The sequence below is a fragment of the Metopolophium dirhodum genome, chromosome 6, assembly GCF_019925205.1.
Source record: "Metopolophium dirhodum isolate CAU chromosome 6, ASM1992520v1, whole genome shotgun sequence".
Taxonomy (NCBI): domain Eukaryota; kingdom Metazoa; phylum Arthropoda; class Insecta; order Hemiptera; family Aphididae; genus Metopolophium; species Metopolophium dirhodum.
Window position 1 is genome coordinate 28448732 of NC_083565.1, and position 26295 is coordinate 28475026.

The following is a 26295-nucleotide window of genomic DNA, read 5'->3' on the forward strand; positions in this document are numbered from 1 at the left end:
TCAAACCTAAATGTTTTATAGATATTCGTACAATTATTGTTATATTAATTATTTCTAGATTTTCAGAAATATTATATTCCTTTGCTGTCCAATGTAAAATATAAATACATAATATATTAGAATATTACTTATAATAAAATGTATATAGTTATCGTTGCCTTTTTTATGGTGTGTGGCAGTCTTGTAAAGAACAACTTTTATTCTGTATTCGAATAAATGAGTATGACAGTATTCCAAATATGAATTCAAATACATTTCAAAAAAAATGGAAGTTATTAAATTTGAATTCAATAATATAATATTATTGTATATAAAAAACGATTCTGAGCAAAGACCTATAATATAATACTAAGTAGGTATATTTTATGATATCATATTGTAATTTAAGTAATATATTTTAGTATTAGACATTATACTAGGTATCTAGGTAAAGTAGGTATCTACTACAGTAGGTTAAATTAATATTTGTAAAAAACATTACATTTGAAAATGTCATTGTGTGCGTAAAATATAATAATATACTCTAAATTACAACAAAATAACTACGTTATTCTTGGTTTTAATACCTAATTTCATCCAAACTTGAATTTAAAATGTCTGTAAAAATATGTCAACATTTAAACTTTAAATGCTTATAAAAAAAAATTGTGCCTATGTATTTTTAATATTTTTCAACTGCTATTGTAACAATATATCAAGAGCCTTGTATTACATTTTCAAGGTTTTTGGCTCAACAAATAATATTGAAAAAAAAAACTATACAAATTGAAAATTTAAAATATCCACAAACAAATCAAAATGAATCAAAATATTTTCAAAATTTTATCAATTATAGTGTTATGAACTAGCAATTGGATTAATTGCTTAGCTTATAAGTTGCAGGTAGCAAGACCGTTGGTGGAGGATTTCTTAGGTAGGTTGATAAATAATTAGACTTTGTTGAAAAGTTTAAGTTGTATATTTAAAATTGTTCTTCACAAAACACTCTTAGTCCAAATTGACAAAATCGTTATACTGTCTCTCGCGAAGGTGCTCGCATGTACCATGGTAAATCACGTCTAATCTACAGGTCGTTTCGGGTCTGGTTTTATAGGGCCTCATGCTCTACTACTTCCCCCTAGTCTATTGATATATCCGTAGACCTCACAGGACGTTATTTAATTTATTATCGATACATTCCCACGCCTGGCTACTCCAAGAATCGTATCCCATTATCAAATTTTCAATATATGCTATACGCCATCCGTTAATATTTAGATACTGTGCATTATTTACGTATATATGTTATAAGTAATAACCATATATCATATCATATTCATATAATTATGATTATATTTCTTCTGTAGGCTTTTTTTTAATAGTTGTTCAGAAAATCAGAAATACGTACTACGTTTTGATCACTGTATTCAAATATTAATTCTGAGTATTTGGCCATCTGGTTACTATTTTCTTAACCTGTTCAGGTGAGATTGTAGGACCTATTGAAATGCGGTTCCAAGATCCCAACGCCCGCTCGTTATATTCTCACAGCGTATTTTAATAGAATGTATGACATTGATTTATATATCTAAATGCTAATCTTTATCTAATCTTTATGTTACCTAATATACCTTGGCGAAACGATCACAATTATATAGTATGTATATTATTGGGTTCGTTACAATAGGAATTGATATAATAAACATATGGTGGTGTAAATTTCAAGTATCTACAGTTATTTGTTTTTGAATTACAGCAAAAACCGGCAAAATCAATTTTACGTAAAAATTACCGTTTTTCTTTAATTTTTGTTTTGTTTTTCACTTTTTGAAAACTATTGAGAATTTTAACCTTTTGACCTCCCGAAGCACCAAACATATTCACTTTCCTATCGAAGTAGTGACGGCACTACGTATTTTGGGGCCCTGGGAAATATTTTTAGTGGGGCCCTTGATGTTCATGGAACTAGATGGTAAATACTTACACTTAATATTTTGTTTTAAATAATAGTTGACAATCATTAGATACTTTTCAGATACCAATTACCATTTAACAGCTAGTAGTGATATATTTTATTTTTCCTGATTCCCGATTTATATTAATGGATACAATTTTTTAAATATTATTAAAATTTATTAAAACATACTTATACAGTTAATATATTTTATATTCTGAGTGGAGCGAAATAATGCATTCATTTTACAATGATGTGTGTTTTTTGTCTGTCTGTCAGCAACATTTTGGATGATAAAAATGCTCTGATTTTCGGGCGTAGAACACTTCTTTCAAAATGTAATATTACTGATAACATGTTGGAAGAACATTATTACCAATATCAAAAAATGAAAATAAAAATGATTCAATTGTACCAATGTGACTTTTATATAATACTAATAGTATAGTATACCTACTTTTTATTAAAAAAATTAAAATATAATAAATAATTTTCCAAAATTAACAATAATATTATTTTGTTTTATATCACGATTTTAAACAATATATTATGTTTATAGGCTTTTTAAAAGATTAGATATCTATTACCTACATTCATATATTATTTATTTGATAATTATTTGGATTATTTGACATTTCGATCATTCGAAATATTTTTATTTTTTATTTTATAATCTTTTAAACATTGTATCTATAAATAAAACTTGTAAAATCGATTTCTAATAATAATAATTATTATTAATATTGACATTTTGCTTATCGTCATTTATATATTATTAGGAAATGTAATATTTTATTTTGGGGATATATTATAATATATAATATAAATCAACAGATGATGATTACCGATTATCTTGTACCGTAAATAATGTGTGTGTTTGATGTCTGTAAAACTGTTAACAACAGTCTGCAAGCCTGGATTAAGGGGGGCATGGGGGGAACGGTCCATTAGGGGCCCATCTTTATCCCAAAAATATATTTTTTTAACGCGTCCGATAGTTTTCAAAAAAAAAATTATTTAAGTAAGTAGGTATAGTAGGTCAATTTTTTTTTTTTTTTAGCATTTTAGATTACCGATTTAACTATTTAAGTATATAATAAGGTTGTTTAGTATTTATATAAGAAAAAATTATTTAGCTCTTGTTCCTAAATGAGAAATTTCAGTTAAAAGTATTAATGCATATTATACTAAACTTCAGAGGACCATAGTTAATAACCTAGCTAACCAAAATCATTTGACTGCCGAAATGTTCAGAAAAAAGCTTTACCGGATTCCATCAAAAAAATATAGTGGTTACCATTTGAAAAAATAAAGTCGACTTTATTATTTGTACAACCGCTTATGCTAGGCTGACACAACATCTCCGTTCAGAATCGTTTTTTGTATACAATGATTTACCATTGAATTCAAATACAAAAATAAATTAAGTAAATAATTATTTAATTAAATTTAAAAAAAAATGTATACACATATTAAACAAATTACCTGCATTGTAGGGCCCCTGAACACGGGGCACCGACCTCTTTTCATGAAGTAGCCCCCCCCCCCAGCCATCATTGAATTCGAACAAAATACTGTCGAAAAAAATCGAAATAGTTTTACTGTCCCAAACGGTGGTGACAGTCACAAAAAATAAAATAAAAAACATACGTCATTGTAAAATCTAAAACATATTCGAATACTAGAAAAACTATTCGCACTTATATTATATATTTTTTTCCGCTAATTTTCGTCAGTTTTGGAATGGTTGGAAATTACTCTAGGTTCATTATTTTTTTAATCATTTTTCATTCAAAAAAAAAAAATTATCATGAAATACTATGATATGATTATAATATTTTAATGATTATAAAACAAATTCAGAACTTTTCATATTTAACAAATACATAAACATAATATTTAAGAAATAACCAAAAAACCTTTTTTTTAAATTAATAACAAACATTTAAATTATTTTCAAAAATGTATGCTTAAAAGTTAAAATAAAAATATATAATTATCTTATTTAATAACATTAACTACCGGGTTACTAGAATATAAAGATCATCAAGTTACAATGTTGATCTTTTTTTAGATTCCCTCGATAATTTCCTTAATATAAATAACAAAAATAAGTAGCACCGTTACTTCAGCACTGCCAAGTTTGAAACTGAATATCAAAATTATCCAGTATTATATACTTTATTTTGTACAATTTGGTACAACCAAAATAAAATGTTGTACACCTCCCCTAATACGAGAAAACGCGATTTTCCCATGTCCGTGCTGTGGTAAAATATGTATTAAGTCCCGGGGAAATAATTGGAAAGGAAAATTCAGACGGTGTTATTGTTTCGAAATGGGGTGATAAAAGGGATGTAACTATGTTGTCGACCAAACATAATATTGATATGATTGACACAGGAAAAAAGAACAAAAAAAAAGAATCGATAGTTAGGCCTAAGATAATTGTCAATTACAACTCCGGAAAAGCGGGAATTGATCTATCGGATAAACTGTTTAGCTATAGTACAGCTGTTCGTAAGTCTATACGTTGGTACCATAAGGTGGCGACAGAAATACTGTTTGGAACTGCTATGGTAAATGCTTTAATAGTTTACAATACAATTAATTCTGATAAAAAAAATGAAGATAACACAATTTCGAGAAACATTAGTTGATACAATACTTGGATTAGACAATCAACGACCACAAGAAGTTCAATAAGCAAGAGTTAACAGCAAACACATATTCCAAGAAACAACAGAAAAATGTGGTAGACACAGAAAATCAGAAAGAGATGTTTCCACTGCTATCAAAGTAGAACAGCAATTGGATCAAAACAGGCATTGAAGGAAGTAAAAAAGATCACTAGGTACATTCTGCACGTGTAAATCTTATACATATATATAAGTTGTTTCAATCTGCATCACACAGGCTAAAGATTTTCATTATTTTTTACATATATTATTTATAAATACGTCTCGATTTATATTCTATGTATTAAATTTATAATTTGTATAATGTTTATATTGAAGAATTGAAATTGAAAACATATTATTTGAATAAAAAAAGTGATTGAATTTTTTTTAAATGCTTATTGTAGTGATGTTTTACGTATAATAATAAATGTATATAAAATAATCGGTTTGGTGAATAATATATCATTTTACCCAAAATGTTCTCCTCTACGCCATCATTTAAACATAATCTTCATAACTTTGACGCCACGAAAAATATTCAATCTGCAACCCTGAGTCATAGGTCGCTGTTCGCACTACGAAATAGTCAACCATCTAATTATGGAAGGCCCCACGGACCGTGAGAACCAACGACGCAGCCCGCCAAGGATCTAGTAAAGCTAGGGGATAGAACTAAGGAGCTCCGGGAGCGGCCCATTATTCAGATGTGACAGACGTGATCTTGCCATCGTACGTACGCACTCATGTACCCCTTCGATTATGGTAATCACTAATTTTGTTGGACTTAGATTATTTTCGTTAATGGCGTATTTCGGGCTTAGAGAATATTCGAGCAATCGCTTATTTTCTAAGACACCAGTATTCGTTGTTAATTCGAACAGGTAACCAGTATAAATTTAACTGGTCTTTTTATAATTTTTAATAAATAATACATCGAACAACAAATTGTTGATCATTTGACGCTTCTTCTATCATCATTTCCTATCACCATCTCCTGTAAGACGGGTGCACGCAACAAGGCAATTATGTAACTTTTGATAGAAATAATAGATTACCTTTGGTAAAAAGGTATAATTTGAAAAAGATGTACAAAAAAAAAAGATGTACAGTTAATACATATTTACATAACAATAGTAATTACTTATGAGTTATGAGTTATGACTATTAAAAAGGTGGATAAGTGGATGTCGCTCTGCTATACAGTAGGTTACAAGTGGGTCACTGTAATGGATGGTGTTAAATTTGAATTCAATGATAAAATATCATTGTATAAGAAAAACGATTCTGAGTGAAAACGGTCAGTCAGCCTATGATATTACCAAGTATATTTGATGATATTATTATGAATAAAGTAATTTATATATAACCTATTTACGTGGAGCCTTGTTTTAATTTTTCAATCCTTAGCCATAAAAGTTAAACATTTTATACATTTTAAACTACAAAATAATTAATAAATTATAAATTTGATAAACGTTGTCAACATTTGACCTTAAATGCTTATAAAAAAAAATTATGCCTATGTATTTTTCATATTTTTCAACTCGTATTGTAACAATTTATCAGGAATCTTGCATTAAATTGTCACGCTTTTTTACTCAACAAATAAAATTTTATTGATATATATAGAAAAAAAACCGACAAAAAAAATAAAAACTGACAATCGCCGTAAATAACACAGTGAAAATTTCATGTTATACGTTCATTTGTTTTAGAGTTGCACCAAAAACCAACATCAATTTTGTGAAAAATTTTGACCTCCACATTGCACCAACAATATTCACTTTCCCATCGAACAAAATACTGAAGTTAAAAATCGAAGCATTATATCGACTACTTATCGTGTACACAGACACAAAAATTAAAAAATAAAAAAAAAACACACATCATTGTAAAATCAATACACTCATCATTCCGCTCATCCATACCTATTATATCAGGGGAATTGTTGTATTTAATAGTGGTTTACGTACAGGACTAAAAGTGACAAGTGGTCAATAAAAGGCATTTGCATGTAGAGCAAATCACTATAGTATCACTAATTGAAAATAATATCGAATTTCTAATATATATACTTTAATAATGTCAACGTTACCAATAATATTCATTATTATAACAACCAAAACTAAGGATAACAAGTTTTTAATACTTAGTTTAAAATGTATTTTATAATTTAATTAACATTGTGGTACTCATTTTGAAAAATAAATATGATTCCAGCGAATACTTGTACAGTTGTACCTATAGCAATACATAATTTACTACAGCACGGACAGGGGGAAATCGCGTTTTCTCGTGTTTACTATGTTTAATTAAAAAATTAGTACTTTATAAATAGTTGTACAATATAAGTTAAAATACAAAATTGCCGGAATTTTATTAAACTAAAAAAATGGATAACAGGGAGTATCTTAGTTTCAATTAATAAAAAAGAAAAAATGTACAAAAAAATCGAAAGTGGCCTTTTGATTTAAATTTTGCTTTTAAATTCTCAAAATACAAAAATCTACTTCAAATTGTTATTAAAAATGCACGTATACTACACTATCAAAATGAAATCATACAAGCAAATTCAAATACTAAATCTACATGGCGTATTATAAATGAAATTATTGATGATAAAAATAAACTAAAATTCCGATTGCCTAGCTTTATAGTAATGATGATAAAATAGTTGAAGACAAATTTAAAATTTGTAATATTCTAAATGATTATTTTACCAATGTTGGCAAGAATATATCAAAAAATATTTTAAAAAAAGTTATTATAAATTAGATTGGAAATATTTAAATAATAATTGTCACAAGATGAATCATTATTTCTAAATCTCATTTCAGTTGATGAAGTTGAGAACTATTTAAACTTATTAAAAGATGAGTGTTCATATTATTAATATGGAATCACAAATTATTTTTTAAAAAGATCGTCTAAACAAATATCTTTACCTCTTTCTTTATTATTTAATAAGACTATTGGATGTGGAGTTTTTCCTGATTTTTTAAAAAATGTGTTGTTGTTCCTTTATTCAACACAGACGATAAGAAAATCTGTGACAACTTTAGACCTATTACACTTTCACTATCTATTAGTAAAATATTTGAGAAATTAAAAAAAAGAACGTTTTTACGACTTTTTAATAAAAAATAAATTTTTTCAAAAAACCAATATGGTTTTTAGTCAGGTAAATCAACCATTGACGTTTAAATCAAGCAGATAAATATATTAGGGACAATTTAGATAAAAATGATAAAATAATGGATATTTTTTTTGATCTGAAAAAAGCATTCAATTCGGTAAACCATAATATTTTAATCAGTAAGCTTGAATATGCTGGAGTTCGCGGTAAAGCACTTAATCTATTCTCATCTTTTTTGGTTGGAAGATATCAAGCTGTTAGAGTGGATAACGATTTAAGTAACTTTTTACCAATTAACTATGGAAATATGGAATCCCACAAGGTACAGTGTTAGAACCTTTATTTTTTATAATTTATAAAAATGGTTTATTTGGCTTAAATTTAAAAGCTAAAATAATTAGTTTAGCTGATGATACCTTAATTTTGGTTAGCGGTGCCTCAAACAATGTAGTTAATATACTGGCTACACGCACCTTGGAAACAATTAATACCTGGTTTAAAAATAACTTACTTGAACTTATTATTAAAAAATCTAAGTATATGTATTTTGAAATTTATAAATTTATAATTTATTACAAAGGGTATAGAACAAAGACATGACATACATACTTATAAATGGATATATCATATTATATAAATATTATATTTTATTATTTTTACTAAAATTTAATTAATATATTATAATATTACAATAGTTTAGTTAGTATAAAAAATGCTGATGTCTTGGCTATGTTTTTGTTAGTCTAGTGCTAAATACGTATTTTTTCCTAAAGGGGTTTTACATATTATAAAATACTAATATTTGACAGTAAAAATTACAATAATTGTAAACATTGATGTAAAAAGATTATGTGTTGTGTTATTTAATTGTAATTATAAACAGTTTTACTTAAAGATGTCTATAATGCTATTTTGATTTTTCGGTATTTTAAGGACTTTATTTTTATTCATATATTTCTATACAGGGTGATTCATTAAGCGTAAAACAGTCATTACCTCAAAAAGTATAAATGTTTTTGAAAATATTTTTTTACATAGTTTGAAGTTGTTAAAAAAACAACGTTTATAACGTAGTAATACGTTATTTAGCAGTAATGTCATTATTATTATGTTTATGGGTTTTCCATTTTTATATTGACTGTGGGCTAACGATTTATAAAAAAAATTAAATGAACGACCCAATAAACGCGTTCGTTTGAAAAACACGAACGTGAAGGAGTTGCTTTTTTAAGGACTGAACGTGAACGTGAACAAGTTAGTTTTTTTAGTGAACGTTCTGAATACTTCATTTGGTGGGTACTATACGTTTCTGAATTTTGTAATAGAAATTGTTGAAAATTAATTTTTTGCTTATTTTGTATAATATTGTTTGTGTCTTGTATGGTATTTATTGGTATGCCTTCTTTTATAATTAAACGTAACTAAATTATTTTTTAAATCTAGAATTGTGTTCATTTTTTTCATTATGTATATTCTTATTATTACGGGTCTGCATATTATATTGTCATCTATAATTATTTATTACTATTGTTCCTATTTTTATCCGAGACATAGTTGTTTCTAAAATGTTTAGTTAAGAATTGTTTGTCGTTTCAAGGTAGAGTTCGCTCTCTGAAGTTCATTAATTACATTTAATAGTATGTTTTTTTTATAAGTGTTACACTCGCCCCTGTATCTAATAAAAATGTAGAAGTTTGGTAATTTATTTTTCATAATAATTCTATTTTAATTATTTCTTTATTATTATCATAATAAGTATAAATAGTATTATTTGTATTTTAGATTCTGAGTGAAACGATGAATGTATTGATTTTACAACGATGTGTGTTTTTTTTTTTATTTTTTTTTTTTTTTTTTTATTTTTTTTATTTTTTTTTTTATTTTTTTTTTTTATTTTTGTGTCTGTGTACACGATAAGTAGTCGAAATAATGCTTCGATTTTCGACTTCAGTATCTTGTTCGATGGGAAAGTGAATATCGTTGGTGCATTGGGGAGGTCAAAATTTTAATTTCCCAGTAGTTTTCAAAAGCGATGTGAAAAACAAAAGAAAAATTAAGGAAAAACGGGAATTTTTACGCAAAATCGATTTTTAACAAAATCGATTTTGGTTATTGGTGTAACTCTAAAACAAATGACCGTAGATGCATGAAATTTTCACTGGTTGTTTATATTTGCATTTTCTATACACAATACAATTTTGAAAATAATTTGACTTTTTTTGAACTGTTTACGGACATTGTCAGTTTTCAGTTTTTTTAAATTTTTTTTCTATAAATATCAATAAAATTTTATTTGTTGGGTAAAAAAGCTTGAAAATTTAATAGAAGGCTCCTAGGTTATTGTTCCAAAGGCAGATGAAAAAAATTAAAAATCCTTAGTCACAGTTTTTTTTTATACACGTTTAAAGTTCAAATCTTGAAAAAATACGGAAAAATCACGAAAATTTGCAAATTATTTTGAGTTAGAAATTCATAAAAAATTTTCTTTTTAAATCTAAGATTTTAAAATCTAATACAAGATTCCTCATAAGTTTGTCTAACTTTATCAAAAAAAAAATTTCTACAAGAAAGTCAAATTAAATTTTTATGAGCGTTTTAAATTCATATTTTTACAACATTAGATATTCACTCGATTTCTCATGTACCGATTTCCTTATTTTCTTGTAATTCAAAAACGAATAACTGTAGATACATGAAAATTTCACTGAATGTTTATATTAGCATTTCCTATACACCATACAATTTTGAAAATATTTTGACACTTTTTGAGCTGTTTACGGGCATTTTCAGTTTTCAATTTTTTTAGTTTTTTTTTCTATAAATATCAATAAAGTTTTATCTGTTGGGCCAAAAAGTGTAAAAATTTAATACAAGACTCCTGATATATTTTTACAATAGCAGTTGAAAAATATTGAAAATTCATAGGCACAGTTTTTTTTTATAAGCATTTAAAGATCAAATTTGGACAGAATTTATCAAAATCTCGAAAATTATCAACCATTGTAATTAATAAATTATAAAATGTTCAGTTTTTATAGCTAAGGATTGAAAATTTAAAACAAGATTCCATGTAAATAGATAATTCGGTTACCAAAAAATCTAAAAAATACACAAGCACAGTTTATTTGTATAGAGTCATTTTAAGTTCAAATTTGGACGAAATTACATAAAAACCTAGAATAACTATTTTAGTTATTTTGTTGTGATTGTATAATATTATTCGTGGGCACTTGAAACTTCTAATTTGTAATATTTTCATCGATATATTATGATGATAGTATCACGGTTTGTTGTTGATGTATAACGCGTTATATGTACCTAATGGATATTGTGATATGATTAATTTGGAATTTATTATAGGTCAATTTTTTTTTTAATACCATAGATAAGTGTATAATATGTCTTATACCTAGACTGACATATCGTCTCCACTCAGAATCGTTTTTCTTATACAATGATATATCATTGAATTCAAATTTAATACCATCCATTATACAGTGACCCACTTGTAACCTACAGTACAGCAGAGCGACATCCACTTGCCCACCTTTTTGACGTTATATTTTAAAAGTATGTTTCTGGTATTGTATTGGCGTTCTTGTGCAGACCCAGTTATCTGCGGAACCATCAGTTTTATTGTACAAAATAGGTAATACAGTTTATTTTTATGTGTCCCGGAATCCCACACTGAAAACATATCGGAGCGCCTTGTTTATTTGCATAAGTATAATTGGTAGGAATCTTTTGAATAGATCGATGAAGTGTTTGTGTTTAAATTATCATTACGTTTATATCAGTCAGTAGTTTCCTTAATAATTTGTTGTTTGATAAGGTAATTATATTTGTACGTTCTTTAATTATTGTTTATTATTTTTTAAATGTATTAATTTTATATTTTTATATTTTTTCGTGTTACCTACGAGCCACGAGTTTGGGTGTTATTTGTAATAGGTATGTAAAAGAGGAATGTGCGTGCAATATAATGCAATACATATCTATCTCTTTTTATTTATGTATCATTTAGGTGTTATTATTTATATTTATTGCGTACACACTACACACTACACACTCTAAGTTTCTACCTTATTATATTATATTACGTATATATTATTATTTTATAAGTATTTTATCATATAATAAAATATGAACTCACCATAATTGAACTGCATAGGTACTTGTTATACATTCGATGACGGGAGGAAGAAGAATTTATAGGTTTAATATTGATTTACTTATTGTTTAATATTAGTTAAGAATACAATGAATATATAAGAGAATAAGAGATATTTGAAAGATATTTTTTATTTAAGACACAAAAAAGCTCATCACGTGGGTACCTATGGGCTATGACTGCCACCAAGGGTGTCGTCCGAGCCGATCGAACATTTTTAGTTTATTTAGATAAGTACATAACAATATATGACCACAGATGTCTGACTTATAATATAAACATATGTGTGACTGTATATAGGTACAATATTATGATATATATGTATATATTAAGGATTATGATAATGACACTCTTTTTAGCCATTAGTTATAATGAGTGGCTATCATTACAGTACCTATACTTTAACTTATAATAATATGTGGGTACCTATATGGCTATTTAGTTAAATTGCATTCACGTCACTTCGCAAACAAATATTTGTTGTACACATGAGTGCATGACCTCTCTTCATTGTATTGTTTGTATTCATATTATAATTATACTTTAATAATATATTTACTAAGGTTTCCCTCTAAGTACCTAGAGTTTACCTAAGTATTTCCACTTTTAAAATGTTGTGCAATGTCAAAGTCAATAGTTACTTATCTACACATTTGAACATGAAATTTGCATATTTTATTAGTTTGATGATAATTACTACGAACTATATCAGGGGCGGACTTAAGCATTACAACTAAATAGTATTTATAATCAATTTTATGATATTTGATCGTCGTAACGATGTCAATTATTATTATGTATTATTTCTATCAAAACATCGGATTTCTAGAGTTCTATTTTTATATTTAAAAAATGTATACATTCACAATATTATTATACCAACACCTAACTAATAAATATCAATTAATAGATAGATTATTACCTATGTAAATACTATATAAAATATTGAAAAAGTTAATTTGTTAATTAAAAATATTCCTTATCTTGGCTTCATGAATATATATTATTTAACAAATGATATAGGTACTAAAAAGTAAAAAATTAGGTACTAAAAAATTAATTCTATAAATGTGCACCTCCAAAAAATGTTGTGCGTTAGGCGGATAGGCACGTGACTATTTGCTATGTGTAAATCCACCCTTAGACTAGATGATTATTCATTTAAAACGTTCGCGGGAATTGTCATTTCCAAGAAAAATAATTTCCAATGAGGGATAATAAATTAATAAATACCTAATGATGTTTGTTATTGTTTTGGCGGCTTTTTAATGTAAGTGTTATTATTAAATTTCGCGTTGCTTATAATGTTTAACATAATAGAACTGTTATTTTTTACATAAATGGCAGTTTTGGTAAAAAACTATATCGAAATGACGACTGTTTTTCACTTAACCTTAAGACCTATTTTAATTTTATCCAAGTGTATAGGTTTAATTGATGTTTCGTATACCGTGGAGTCAACTGGATTATTGCATCGGAATAGAAACTCAAAGATTTGCACATTTCTAGAAATAGCTCGGATGATTGTGTTATTGTTATGCACTTATACATATTTTTATCAATCGCATCAAGAGTTGCATATTCTTCAAATAATATATGTAGTAAAATTTTGGTTTATCATTGTCGCAGCTAGAATGTCATCAGTATGGACGATCAAGTATGTAATATTTATTATTTTTTACATAAGTACTTATATAATATATTATTCAAGGAAGTAAAATTTGTTTTTTTCCGTAAATGTTTAATAAAATTTGGGTTTATCAAATAGAATTTAAATATAAGTTATAGGGAGTAAGTACTTACGCCAGATGGCAAAGTCAAAAGAATATGTTTGTGCAACCTTTACCACGAACTACGCACATTTGTACTCTTAGAGACTTATAATTATAGTGTTATCTAAGATTAAGAGTTGCGCTATGGCATTATTCTTACGAGGAAAAAAGCCAGGATATCCGCTGTTACGTTATTAAAATGTCAAGTGATAAGTTGATAGGTAGTTAGGTAGTTGCAAAATTGCAAATTAAAAAAAAAAGTTACCCATGACAATGTCTCAATGTCCCAATAGATTTTTGGCATGATTCCAGACCAAATAATAATAATATTATACTTACTTCTTATTCTTATATAACTGTTAACTCATTTTTAAATTGCAATTGGCTTTATTTGTATTAATTTTATTGTAACAAATAAATAATAATATTATTATGTGATCATATTAAGAGTAAATACGGCACGGTTCACAAAAGACAAAACCTTAACCAAAACCTAAGGAGCTCCCACCTTGTAAAGTCCACACCACGGTGAAATAATAGCAGTGAAAACTTTAACTAGGTACCAATTATATGTACCTACGTATCTACAGTAATTATTCTATTTTAAATTGTACCAAAAATAGAATTCCGCAATTCATTTAATTGTTTCACGATTATTTTGAAAAGTATTTTATATTTTTAGATACTTCATGAAATAACTAGATTTATTATCTACGAAAAAAACTCCAAAATTGAAAATAAAAGCATTTTTACTGCAGAACCAGTACAGAGTTGTGCAAAATATGAGTGCGATTAAATCATTTGAGGTGTATTACTTTAGTATTATCATAAAAGTAGAACATAATTAATTATGTACTAGCATTCAGTAATATTAAACAGAAATATAAAATATTTCATTTATACATCTATTTTCAATTATTAGGGCAACCGGCAGTGACTCAAATTAAATGTCTTAAGAACAGTATATATTGTCATATATATATATATATACATAAATTGTCGTAATAAAAAATTGATAACATTAATTAGTATTTATTATTTTTGATTTCAGATTTATTAATGGCATTATTGAGTTTGATCTAAAAATTACACAACTTTCAACAAAATTGATGACACCACATCGTTCATGGACAAAAAAACGTTGGAAAACTGTTTTTATTTCGTTATGCGCCTACTTTATTGGATTTAAACTCATATTATTATATTTTTGGCCCATGCAGATAAAAAACATAGCATTAATGACAAACCATGCAATATTCACCATACCATATGTTATGGATTATGTAGTTACGATCTCTTCGTGTTTCTTTCTTCAAAACTTATATGTCAGATTCCAGACGTTAAACGATTTTTGGAAATGTCTTCCTGCTGATTTAGTTGATGTACCCGGCCAATGGACACACATCGAAATAATGGATCTGATGGAAAACACGCGGCTGTTACACTCTGAACTCTGCGACGTGTTAAAAATGTTTACTCTTGGTTACGGTCCATTGCTTTTGGGTTTCTTCACATCCAGCTATATCAGTTTACTTCTCAGTATTTACTTTATTATCAACAAGGAAACCTTCTTTGGCCCATCCCCAAAACTGTGGGATCTAATATTTCCGCTGATGGTCCACGTACAAATTATCACGTTTTTGATGTCTATTATCGTTTTTGTTTCATTCATAAACGAGAAGGTAGGTATCTCAAAGAATATTTTTTTTAACCACTATGCCTTTATTTATATTAAAATGTTTATGTTTTACCTATACTTAAATATCATATTTTAAAATACTTACTACTTACCTATATTTTCTAAAGCGAACCCATCGAATTAAAAGATAAGATAAAATATTATATACTCATGATAATATTATGCATGTTAAATTGTTATTTATTATTTTGTAGTCAAATTTCTTAATTTTAATGTATTGTTAAGTAGGTATACCTATATATTATTATTTATATTATTTTTTAATATAATATTATGACACGATATTTATATAATAACTAGCTGACTTTCCCGTTGAATGTACTAAATGTATATGACTCAAACTTTGTTGAATTCGTTATTTAATATTCGGTGTATGGTGTTCAAAATGTATCTTAACTTTTCTGTTGCCTGGAATAAAAATTCTGATTCGCAGCAGTATATTATCAGGTAGGCAATCTAACTGCGTTAGATCGCGGACTTCATGCTGTTTGTACGTAACTTTATGATTTAACATTAAAATATCAAAGTTATACCAAGTATGTCACTGAACTCCTCCTAAACGGCTGGACTAATTGTGAATGCCGAGTCTGTCGACAAATATTTTCTCCTCGTCCACGAAGACGTGGCATTGTTTTATGTACGTAACTTATATGTGAGTATAATACGCTCAATATTTACTTAATTGCGATACATATTATATCAAAACACAGCGTACAACAAAATTAAATGCATTGGATGAATACACTGATTTTACGGCAACCAATAATTATTATTAAAATAGTTTTAAAACTCATGGAAACCATTTATAAACAAAAATTTCCACCGTAAATCTCTAAATCTCCGCTTGAGCACATCCTCTGGATGGATCTAGGGGGATGATTTGTGAATCTAAACAATCCGGGGCGTCAACGAAACGCATAATTCAAATAGGTCCAACCGTTTAGGAGGAGTTCAATCAGAACACAGATATAGTAGAATTATATATATAAAGATAAGGTCAAAAATAATAATACAAATCAACAAATTAACCAATAGAAACCAATATATTATAATACACTGTTGCGCCATTGTAATGTATTTTTTACATCCTGATTTCCTACTTTTCCGGTGGATTTTCCTAAAATTTCCTAAAACCTTCTCCTGACAATTACGAACATCTTAAAAAAAAATTTGAGCCAAATCGGACCAGCCGTTCTCGATTGATGAAGTAACAAAAATTTTTCACGCTCCATTTATATATATATATATATAGATTCTATACATAGAGTCTCTGCAGTAAATTTCGTCCTATTTTTAATTCTGTATGTTAGTAGGTATTTTATACATTATTTGTAAATTACTTGTGGAAATTGTGTTAATTGGGAAAAATATTATTTGTACCTATACCTACATAAATGACGGCTAGGAATATTTTTGCAAAATGAATGGATTAATGCATAGAGAAATCTTTTTATTTTCTGAATAAGAACTGGCACATAATAATTGTATCAATAATGGTATTATTAAAAATATCGGTTTTTCTAATAAAATTGTGCATGATAATTCCTGCACAAAGTAGAAACGAATATTTTTAAAATAAATATAATTTTTGACGGGTTACAGATATTTTATATTTATTTTTCAAACCAATTTTGCAAAATAGACGTTCTCTTTGTCTATTTATGATTCATAGATTTCCCTCGCGCGATAAAATATCGAGTAGTGTACGCGTGGTATGGTTTTTGTATTATATAATTTATTGGCAATTCTTTCATATTTTCTTATAATATATGGGTACGTAATAATGTAATATAATATTAAATTATATTATTTTTTTCCAAAATTATTCAATTTTTGTTTCCTGACTTCAAACTAATAGAATACGTATCAATATGTTTTTTTAAATGTGTTGGGTTCTATCACTGGTTAGCCTCCCTTCCTCATATTATTCAAAGTTAAAATATTGTACATAAATTATCAAATTTGCTTATTGTGTTATTCTAACACAGATTGTAAATATTCTTAGTATAAGACATGTGACATTTTTTCAACGACGCAATTTACCTATTCCGTACATTTTATATACAAAAAAAATATTCTATTTCCACTGTATTCATAAAATATAAATATCTAATAAATAATAATTAATAAATAATCGTGTAGACTGCAATAACATAACATTTCCGTTTAAGTATACATCGCTATATTATACTTACGCTTACAATATTCTGAAAATGGAAATTGTGTTTCAATAATATTATGTTAACATAACTAATTATCTACATGAGGTAGGTATAAAATAAAGAAAAACAATTAATCGAAAATTGAAATACCTAAATCAACTCTCAACACGGTTATAATAATTATACAAACGTAAAATTAAATATTTTGTAATACCAAATTAAACATAATAATATAGTCATATAGAGTATAGACAATCACATTAAAAAAAAGTATTTTCAAATTATTTTACAGAGAATGGAGATTATATCATACCTACGGTTATACCGTATTTCAAATTTACACTTAGACAAAAAAAGACAGGTAATTTAGATTTTCTATTAATATAATAGTATTTATTTTACTATAGAAAACTACGTAGGATACCTACCCATGATTTCTTTAATTTGTTATTATATTAATAATTTATTATCCAGATCAAAATGTTTATGAATCAAATCTTTGTATGCGATTCAGACCGAATTTCGGGATTTGGATTTTTCAATATCAATTTAAATCTTGTCACAACGGTAAGTACCTTAACACTCGTCTTCTTTATAAACCAATCTTAATTCATAATACCTAAGTGTATTATAATTGTTTACACCGGTCATTATCTTTATGTTAATTATTAATGTTTTATTATTAGGTATTCTTTCGTCGTATTGTTATTTGTTGTCTTCAATATAACTTTTAATAATTTATTTAAGAGGACGTTACGTAGACACTGTCTCCGTCTTACAAATGCGTAACATATCAAATTGTACACTCAGCAGATCACGTTTATATTAGTTAGTTAAAAAACTAGAGTGGATTGACGTCTTATAAAATTTAAAGGAAAGATCATTATCTAGGGAAGTGTTTCTCAAACTTTTTTGTTATGGAGCCCCTTAAATTTAATATAAAACTATCAATTATCAACTATGCCCCCTTAATCAAAATCATGTACTTTTTCAAACGGCGATAAATTATTGACAATTATTAATGATACTGTTGGTTAAATAACTAAATAACCTAGCCCACTTAATTGTAAGTAAAAAATAAATGAGTGTTTTTTTTTTTATAAACGTTTAAAAAAGAAAAGAAAATAGTTTAAATAAAATAAATATTTCACGGCTTCCAAGTAATATAGGCACAGCCCCCTATAGAGCCACGGCCCCTAGTTTGAGAAGCACTGAGCTAGGGCATCTCATAGTCTTTTTATTATATTTTAATTTTAGAACGAATTACGAGCATTTAAAAAATGTAAATTGTTTGTACATCTTAAAATACTCATAACTCGCTTTAAAATTAATGTATAATAAAAAAAACTAAAAAGATTCCCTAGATAATCTTAACTTTAAATTGTATAAGAGGTCAATTCACTCTAATTTTTAAACAAACGGGGCTAAACGGGATATCTTGAGCCTACAATTTGCTTTGTTCAGCACTTGTAAGCAGGGACTAGAACCGAACCTAAAAGAACCGGAACCTATTAAATTTGAAGAACAGGAACCGGAACCCGAACCGAAATCTTTATTTTAATAAATGAAGTATCGGAACCGAACGGGAATTTTTAAATTGAATAGGTTCTTTTAGGTTCAAAAATAAAATTATTTTATTTATCATAAATTAATAACTAATAGTAGGTATTACTGTTTTGTGCATAAACTATGTATGATCATTATGAGTTTTCTAATATTTCTCATACTATTAACCAAACTTTCATTCTAGATAGGTATCTATTTTAAATAATTATACTTTTCGGTATAATTATCTGGAACCGATACTGAAATTATGGGGCTATGTAAAATGGGTCCGCGATAATTTTGGTACATTTTGAAAGCGGTAAGTTGAGTCCCGCGTAAAAAATAGTAGTAGGTAAATTGGGTCCCGGCTACAAACCAAGTTACTATTCGGCCCGATCATTTAAGTTTTTACCAAAAACATAATATTATAATTAACACCTATATTTTAATTAATACTGAGCGATTTTTTATTAGTATACATTGTACATACGTAAGCAAGGGGGATCGTGAAAACCACTAATTCCCGTAAAAGTGTCAAATTTTAGTGCTCAATTAGTACTTAACTATGGTCCCCACGTTTTCGATACACCTACGGTCATTATATAGGTATTCTACATTAGAGTAAACATGTGATACTTTGAGAACCACTGATGTAATCATTACATTTTAATCCGTTAAACTACAAATAGGTATGTCTTAAAATTGTGTTTTGTATTTATTATAGGTCTGTAGTTCTAGGTCCTAGTCTGTTGTTCTGAGTACCTACTTAGTTATATCGTTTTTTTTTTGTTCACAGATGCTTGTATTGTTGATTAGTGGAACAATCACATTGTTACAGATAAAAGATCACCCAATGATATTGAAATTTAACAATGACACTAAATCGTTCTTGAAAAAAATTTATGCCACAAAATTCAATTAAGTGCATATTACCTATCGTTTATTTCGCATGCAATCATTAAAATATTGAATTAAAACTTTATAGTTACAAAGTTGAATATAATACTATTATTAGCCCTATACATTAACAATTTTAGTTTCTTATGAAGGGGGAGAAATATTATAAGCATTGTAATTTATGATAGTATAATATGAAATATAATATCTTGAAACATGAGTTCTAATTAATAATTGAAACGCGTAAAAATATAGACTTGTTATACTAAAATATATTGTTTTATAATAATTGTATACACAAAGGTGATTAATTTTAAGGTATATACTTTAATATAAGTACTTATTTTCTCGGAAATTATTATTATTTTTATAAAGATTGTTATGTACTTACTACTTAGAATAGCCTAAGTTAAAAATCATGGTTTTGTAGAACGTTTTCTAATTTTTAAACTCAATCATGATCGACCTAAGCCTAATTTATTGTAATTATTAAATTTAGTTATCCAGTCTAGTATCTTTGAAAACGGTCGTTTGAACTGTGAGATAACGCCTACGGCTTCAAATTGGTTTGAGTGAAATTTGAATGTTGTATTTTATTTTTGCTTCGTCGTATTATAGGTTAGGTTCGAGCATATTATTGTTCGTTCCCGGTCCTTACACGAAGGCTGGGAAAATTAATGATTTTTTTTTTAATTCAGTTAAGATAAGTTAATATTATGCACCAATAACAAAAAGTTAAAAGTTAATCAAATTATAGATTAACTCAGTAAGTTACAAGTTAATATACAATTTTTGTTAACTTTTTATTATGTTAAAATAGTTCATTTTTTTATACAACTCTAGTGTACTTAATTTTTTTCCAAACCAAAACTAAATTGTAGACTATAGTCGTGTTTATACTTGATATGGTATTTCCATAGAAGCTAGATTGGAAAAATATTAAATTTTTAATTTTAAACAGTTCACGGTTAATATTTTTTGCCATAAAAACGAAATAGACTGAAATAGTGAAATGTAATAAAATTAAAAACAAAATAAATTAACTCGTTTTACTTCTGAAAATTAAAAATGAATTGGTTAATTTCACGTTAATTCAAAAGTAACCAGTTAAGTAAAAAAGTTAAAATTAAATTAACGACGGCGAATGTAATATATTATTGTCATAGGTACACACATATTATTATACACACGCGTGCCCACACACAATAAAAACATCATCTCCCGGAGCGTATACACTATACAATGTATACCTGCATAATATAATATAGTAAAATAGTTTTTTTAAAAGGGCAATTTCACAGGCGTCAAAGCAAATAAAATTATATAATAGAAGGCCATTATAATGATAGGTTTTAAGCGCGCGTGTCGTTGCCGACTGTCATTCATTTCTTCGTCTTATTGCAATTAAAACGTTATTGTTTTTTTTTTAAGTTTAATTCCGTTGATTCTTTTAATATTTATGTTAAAAAAAATAACTTTTACACTTATAATCTGTAATGATGTTTCATTATCATGTTCATGTTGGTTAGTTTTTGTACAAAATGTTAAACTCTCATAAAAAATCGTTGGCTACTCCACTAGTGAAGTTATAATATTACCATTATTATTCCTTGTTGTCAATATAAACTTGTTTAAAAAAAAAAGAAGATGGACAAGTGTGTAGAGATCTGTTGTAAGTACAGTAGTTGTCGAGTATGGCATTGTAATAAATGTGTTAAATATGAAGACCTAAGTAAGTAGGTACATACGTATTAATGATTTGTAATTTATCCAGTGTTTGGAAAGAACGAGTTCCAAAAGGAACAGATTCCTAGAACGAATTCCTTTTTATAAAAAAAGAACAAGGAAATGAACTAGTTCTTTTTTTCAAGGAAAAATAACAAAATTGTTCGTTCTTTTCTAGTTCCAATAATTTACACAGATAATTATGTAAATAACTGAAATTAAGATTTTTTTTTTTAATGTGTATAATTTGTATTGCTAATTAGTGATTGTTATCGAGTATCGACGTTAAGACAATCGACATACGTTGGCCAACAATTTAATTTTGAAGAAAATCTCAAAATAGAATTATAAAATATTATGTACCTATACTTGCAGTTATACATCATAATTAAAAATTAATTAATGCATATGAAAAAAAAAACATAAGTGATGAAATAAGAATATTTATTTTATTTGGAACTAAAAAAGGAACTCGTTCATTTTCCAAAGGAACGACAAAGGAACGACGATTTTTTTTTTTTGGAACGAATTCCTTTTTTTTTAAAAATAACGAGGATTGGAAAGAATTCCTTTTTATAAGGAACTTGCCAAACACTGAGTTTATCATAATAATATGATGGAGTGTTGTGGAGTGTTATCGAAACAATAAAATAAAAGTGCAGATGTTTGAAATTTAATTAGATATTTACCTATATATATAATACGTATATACCTATTATTTATTAATATTTTTAACATAAAATAACAATAACTGATTAACCATAAACAGGATAAATTATGAGGTTTTAATTTATTTATTTTTGATATTATTTAAATCAATATAGGTAAATCGTAGGTAAATTATATACATTATACAAATAGGTACCTACCTAATCAAATATTCTGACGATTATGTTGATTATGACAAAATAATTATTATTAGCTTAACTAAATAAGTAATAATTTGTCACGAAATTATAGTATACCTAATTTATTTTTTCAACTATTTCAATTGTTTGGAGTAATTTAGTTCATAATTAATTACAACAAATATTTGTTTTTGCGTATAAAATAATTCACTTGCATATATTTTAGTATTGAAAATACATTTTCTTAAAATTACGAATGTTTATAAAATAACTAGCTATATTTATTATATTTTATACATTTGCAAGTTTGTTGGCATCATTAACATTTCTTACATATTTAAATCTGATTGATAAATAATCCAAAGTACAAACAACAAACACAATGTATAAAATTAATGTCCTGAATTCGTGGACGTTGGAATAAGTTTTTCCTCATATTTAAGTATAGGTAGTTAAATTAACTTTTTGTGTACACCACACAGTATTATTTCTATATTTGTTCGTAACTATTTATATTTTTATGAAATCCTATATAATATCCTATAAGTAGGATAAAAAAGAGATTTCTGGAACCTCAACCTGCTGGCTCAACCCTATACCTGATGGCTCAACCCATGGTTCAATCTATCACATACGTATACGACACCCCCCCCCCCCCCCCCCGCCACGCTCTTCCAATACCCCCCCACCATCTATCCCACACCCGCACACCACCCGGCTCATCACTATCAATTAGCCGCCGCCGCGCGAGGAAAATAATTTAAAAATTCATATACCAGATCGGGATTTGAAGCCGAGTCGTTCGCATCTCAAACGACAACCTCACCGCTGTGCAACTCACTCGCATATGATTTAATGATAAATTCTATCTCATTTAACTGGTGTTTACGACTATCGCTACATACGTACGAGATATCCCCGCACCACCACTACACCTTGCCAAGGGCCGCCGTGTCATCATTATCTATGTTATCAGTTATCACATGTGCGTCAGCATAATATTTAAATGTATATATATATTATTTATATGTATTCCTTCGTCTAGACTCTAAACCCATCAAACGTTTAAGGATTCGCACATGTATCTATAAATACCTACTTACATACGCACTTACGTACAAACACACATGCATACATACATACATACATACATACATGCATATATATACGAACATACGTCATGGTCATAATATAATATAAGGTAGGTACCTACAACATCACACATACCTATCTACAAATATTATACCATAATATTATAAACTTATTACTTACATATCAATAAAACGCATAGGTATATGTGAGTTGTATCATTGATATGGTAATTCGCGTCCAGGCCAATAGTCTTCTGATTGACCTTTACACCCGTGAACATTACAGTTGCTGAACTCGCTGCATCCGGCACTTGTTTGTTGACCGAATACGTCTGAAACGCAAAATGTGATTCCGCACGTATATATTACCCAACACAATATAATTTCATAATATTATATTACATTATTTTACATTATAAGACTTTATATCCTATTTTAGTATACTTTCATGCATAAAATTGCATGTATCTACGGTTATTTTGTTTAGAGTTAACCCCTCCTCACATTGAATTACCAGCCAGATTCACTTTTCTATCAGAAAACATGCTGTTGAAGAAAATCGAAGCATTTTTACTGTCCCGAAAAAGTGATGACAGACACACAAAAAAAAACACACACATATCATTAATATTACAATATTGTAAAATCAATACATTCTTCATGATCAAAAATGAAAACAATTAAATACACATCATTGTATAAAATCAATACACACATCGCACTGCTCAAAATCTAAAATGTTATTAAAATTGATTTGCATGTAGTATGCACAAAAATGTGTTTGGTAGACGTATATATCTATATACTGTATCTATTAATAACTATTAAAGGAAACTATAACTATATTATAATGAAAAATCACGAAATTAAATTTCTTATACAGTCGTTAAAATATTGAGATTTTTTTTAATTTAAATAAGAGGTTTGTAAGTAAAATTGTGTTTAGCAATTGGATGAATACGTAACAAATTTACATATTTACATGTGTAAAATTAATTTGCAATAATATTCTATGTCAGCATCATTAATAACAATTTACACAGAACAACAGAAGTGTGCATAAAAAACACGACACTATATTTAATAATGACTAATTCACTTATTTTTAGGTATAACAATTAACAAATGAATTCACTTAGCTACTGTATTTAAATTTACGATCATTATAAATAGTAGACATTTATTTTGATGATATTTTTGTAGAATGCATACTTACGTAAAAACTTGAAATTCGTAATGCTATTAAGAATTCTCATATTTTAAATTAAATTACATATTTAAATATCGTATAATTATTATATTTTAATACTCACAAAATAAATGATTTTTAGAAAAGTTGGTTGAATATATTTTAATGGTATTTACATTATGTAAAAATATCGGAATAATAATAATATAAATATAACCCTAGTAGGTACATAAAATAATATAATATTTTTATAACAAAATAGATAATAATTCTTATATTCTAAGATTATAATTTATTACTGTCTACTGATAATATGTGATATTACCTACGCTATTATCTCATAACTGTTTGCCCTATAGGTAATATTGTAGTAATAAATAATTGTAATTATAAAGCGGCTGCTGATGAGTACAATTGTGTAAATAAAATTTTTAAAAATGTTACCAACAAGTATAATATATAGGTACGCTATATAGGTTAGGCGCCTGATATATTATGTATAAGTATATATATATATATATATGTTACCTTCGATGATGTAAATTATGTAATAACGTAAATGCTTAGCCAATATCATAAATTCATAACAATAGTAGCTAATATTGTCAATGCCTAGGCATTAACTGACAGCATAGGTTAGGTTGTAAAATTCAAATATTTTGTTAACACATTTACAACTATGACTCGGAAATAATCTTAACGTATAATAACTGATAGACAATGTTGATAATTTTGTTTAGCGAAATATTTGAATGGCACAGAAATTTAATAATACATAATATAAGGTAAATTATACATTTATACTTAATAGTTTGTATTAATAGTACAATTTCCCCCATGCCAAGTCGATGGATATAATAAATAATAAAATATTAAAATGTTTAAAATATATGGCCATAGGGGCGCTGACTTATTGAGCCATAGACAAATAAAATAAAATATAAATTATGATTTCGTGATTACCGAAAAACTGGTAAATAATAAATATAGCCGCGTATTACAATATTCGAGTTACTAAATTAGATATTATAGGACATAGGTAATTCCGCTTTGGAAGTTCGTCGCAAATAATGAAATAACACAAGTTATTATAGTTATTGGTCACGGCTGTCAATACTTTCAGTTTTGTTGAGACCACGTCTATTTTATATTGCTATTGGCTATATTTGGATTTATTTTACTAATAAAGTAATAAAGTAATAAATTATATCATATAATAGGTATGAGAAATAATTAAATACTTAATATTTTAATCAGAATCAATTAAATTATTAAACATTTTAATGGATTTTATTTTCAAGAAATTACTCATGATTGTTTGTTAGATTGTTCCTGTTATTATTATTATTGATTATTTAACTCTACAAAATCGAACTCACCACAAGAAATACATACGAAATAATATGTCGCATGAAGAATGAGAAAAAAAATTATTCGGGATTTCGG

The 26295-nt window shown here is 27.1% G+C and overlaps 1 protein-coding gene across 1 annotated transcript; it reads left to right on the forward strand.

Annotated features, from left to right (window-relative positions):
- The first annotated feature begins 13291 nt into the window (after positions 1-13291).
- LOC132946570 (uncharacterized) lies at positions 13292-20021 on the forward strand. The gene is made up of 5 exons (XM_061016615.1): positions 13292-13578; positions 14745-15375; positions 17847-17915; positions 18029-18121; positions 19896-20021. Exons 1-5 carry the CDS (start codon positions 13292-13294, stop codon positions 20019-20021), a joined length of 1206 nt encoding a protein of 401 aa, XP_060872598.1.
- Positions 20022-26295: the final 6274 nt, after the last annotated feature.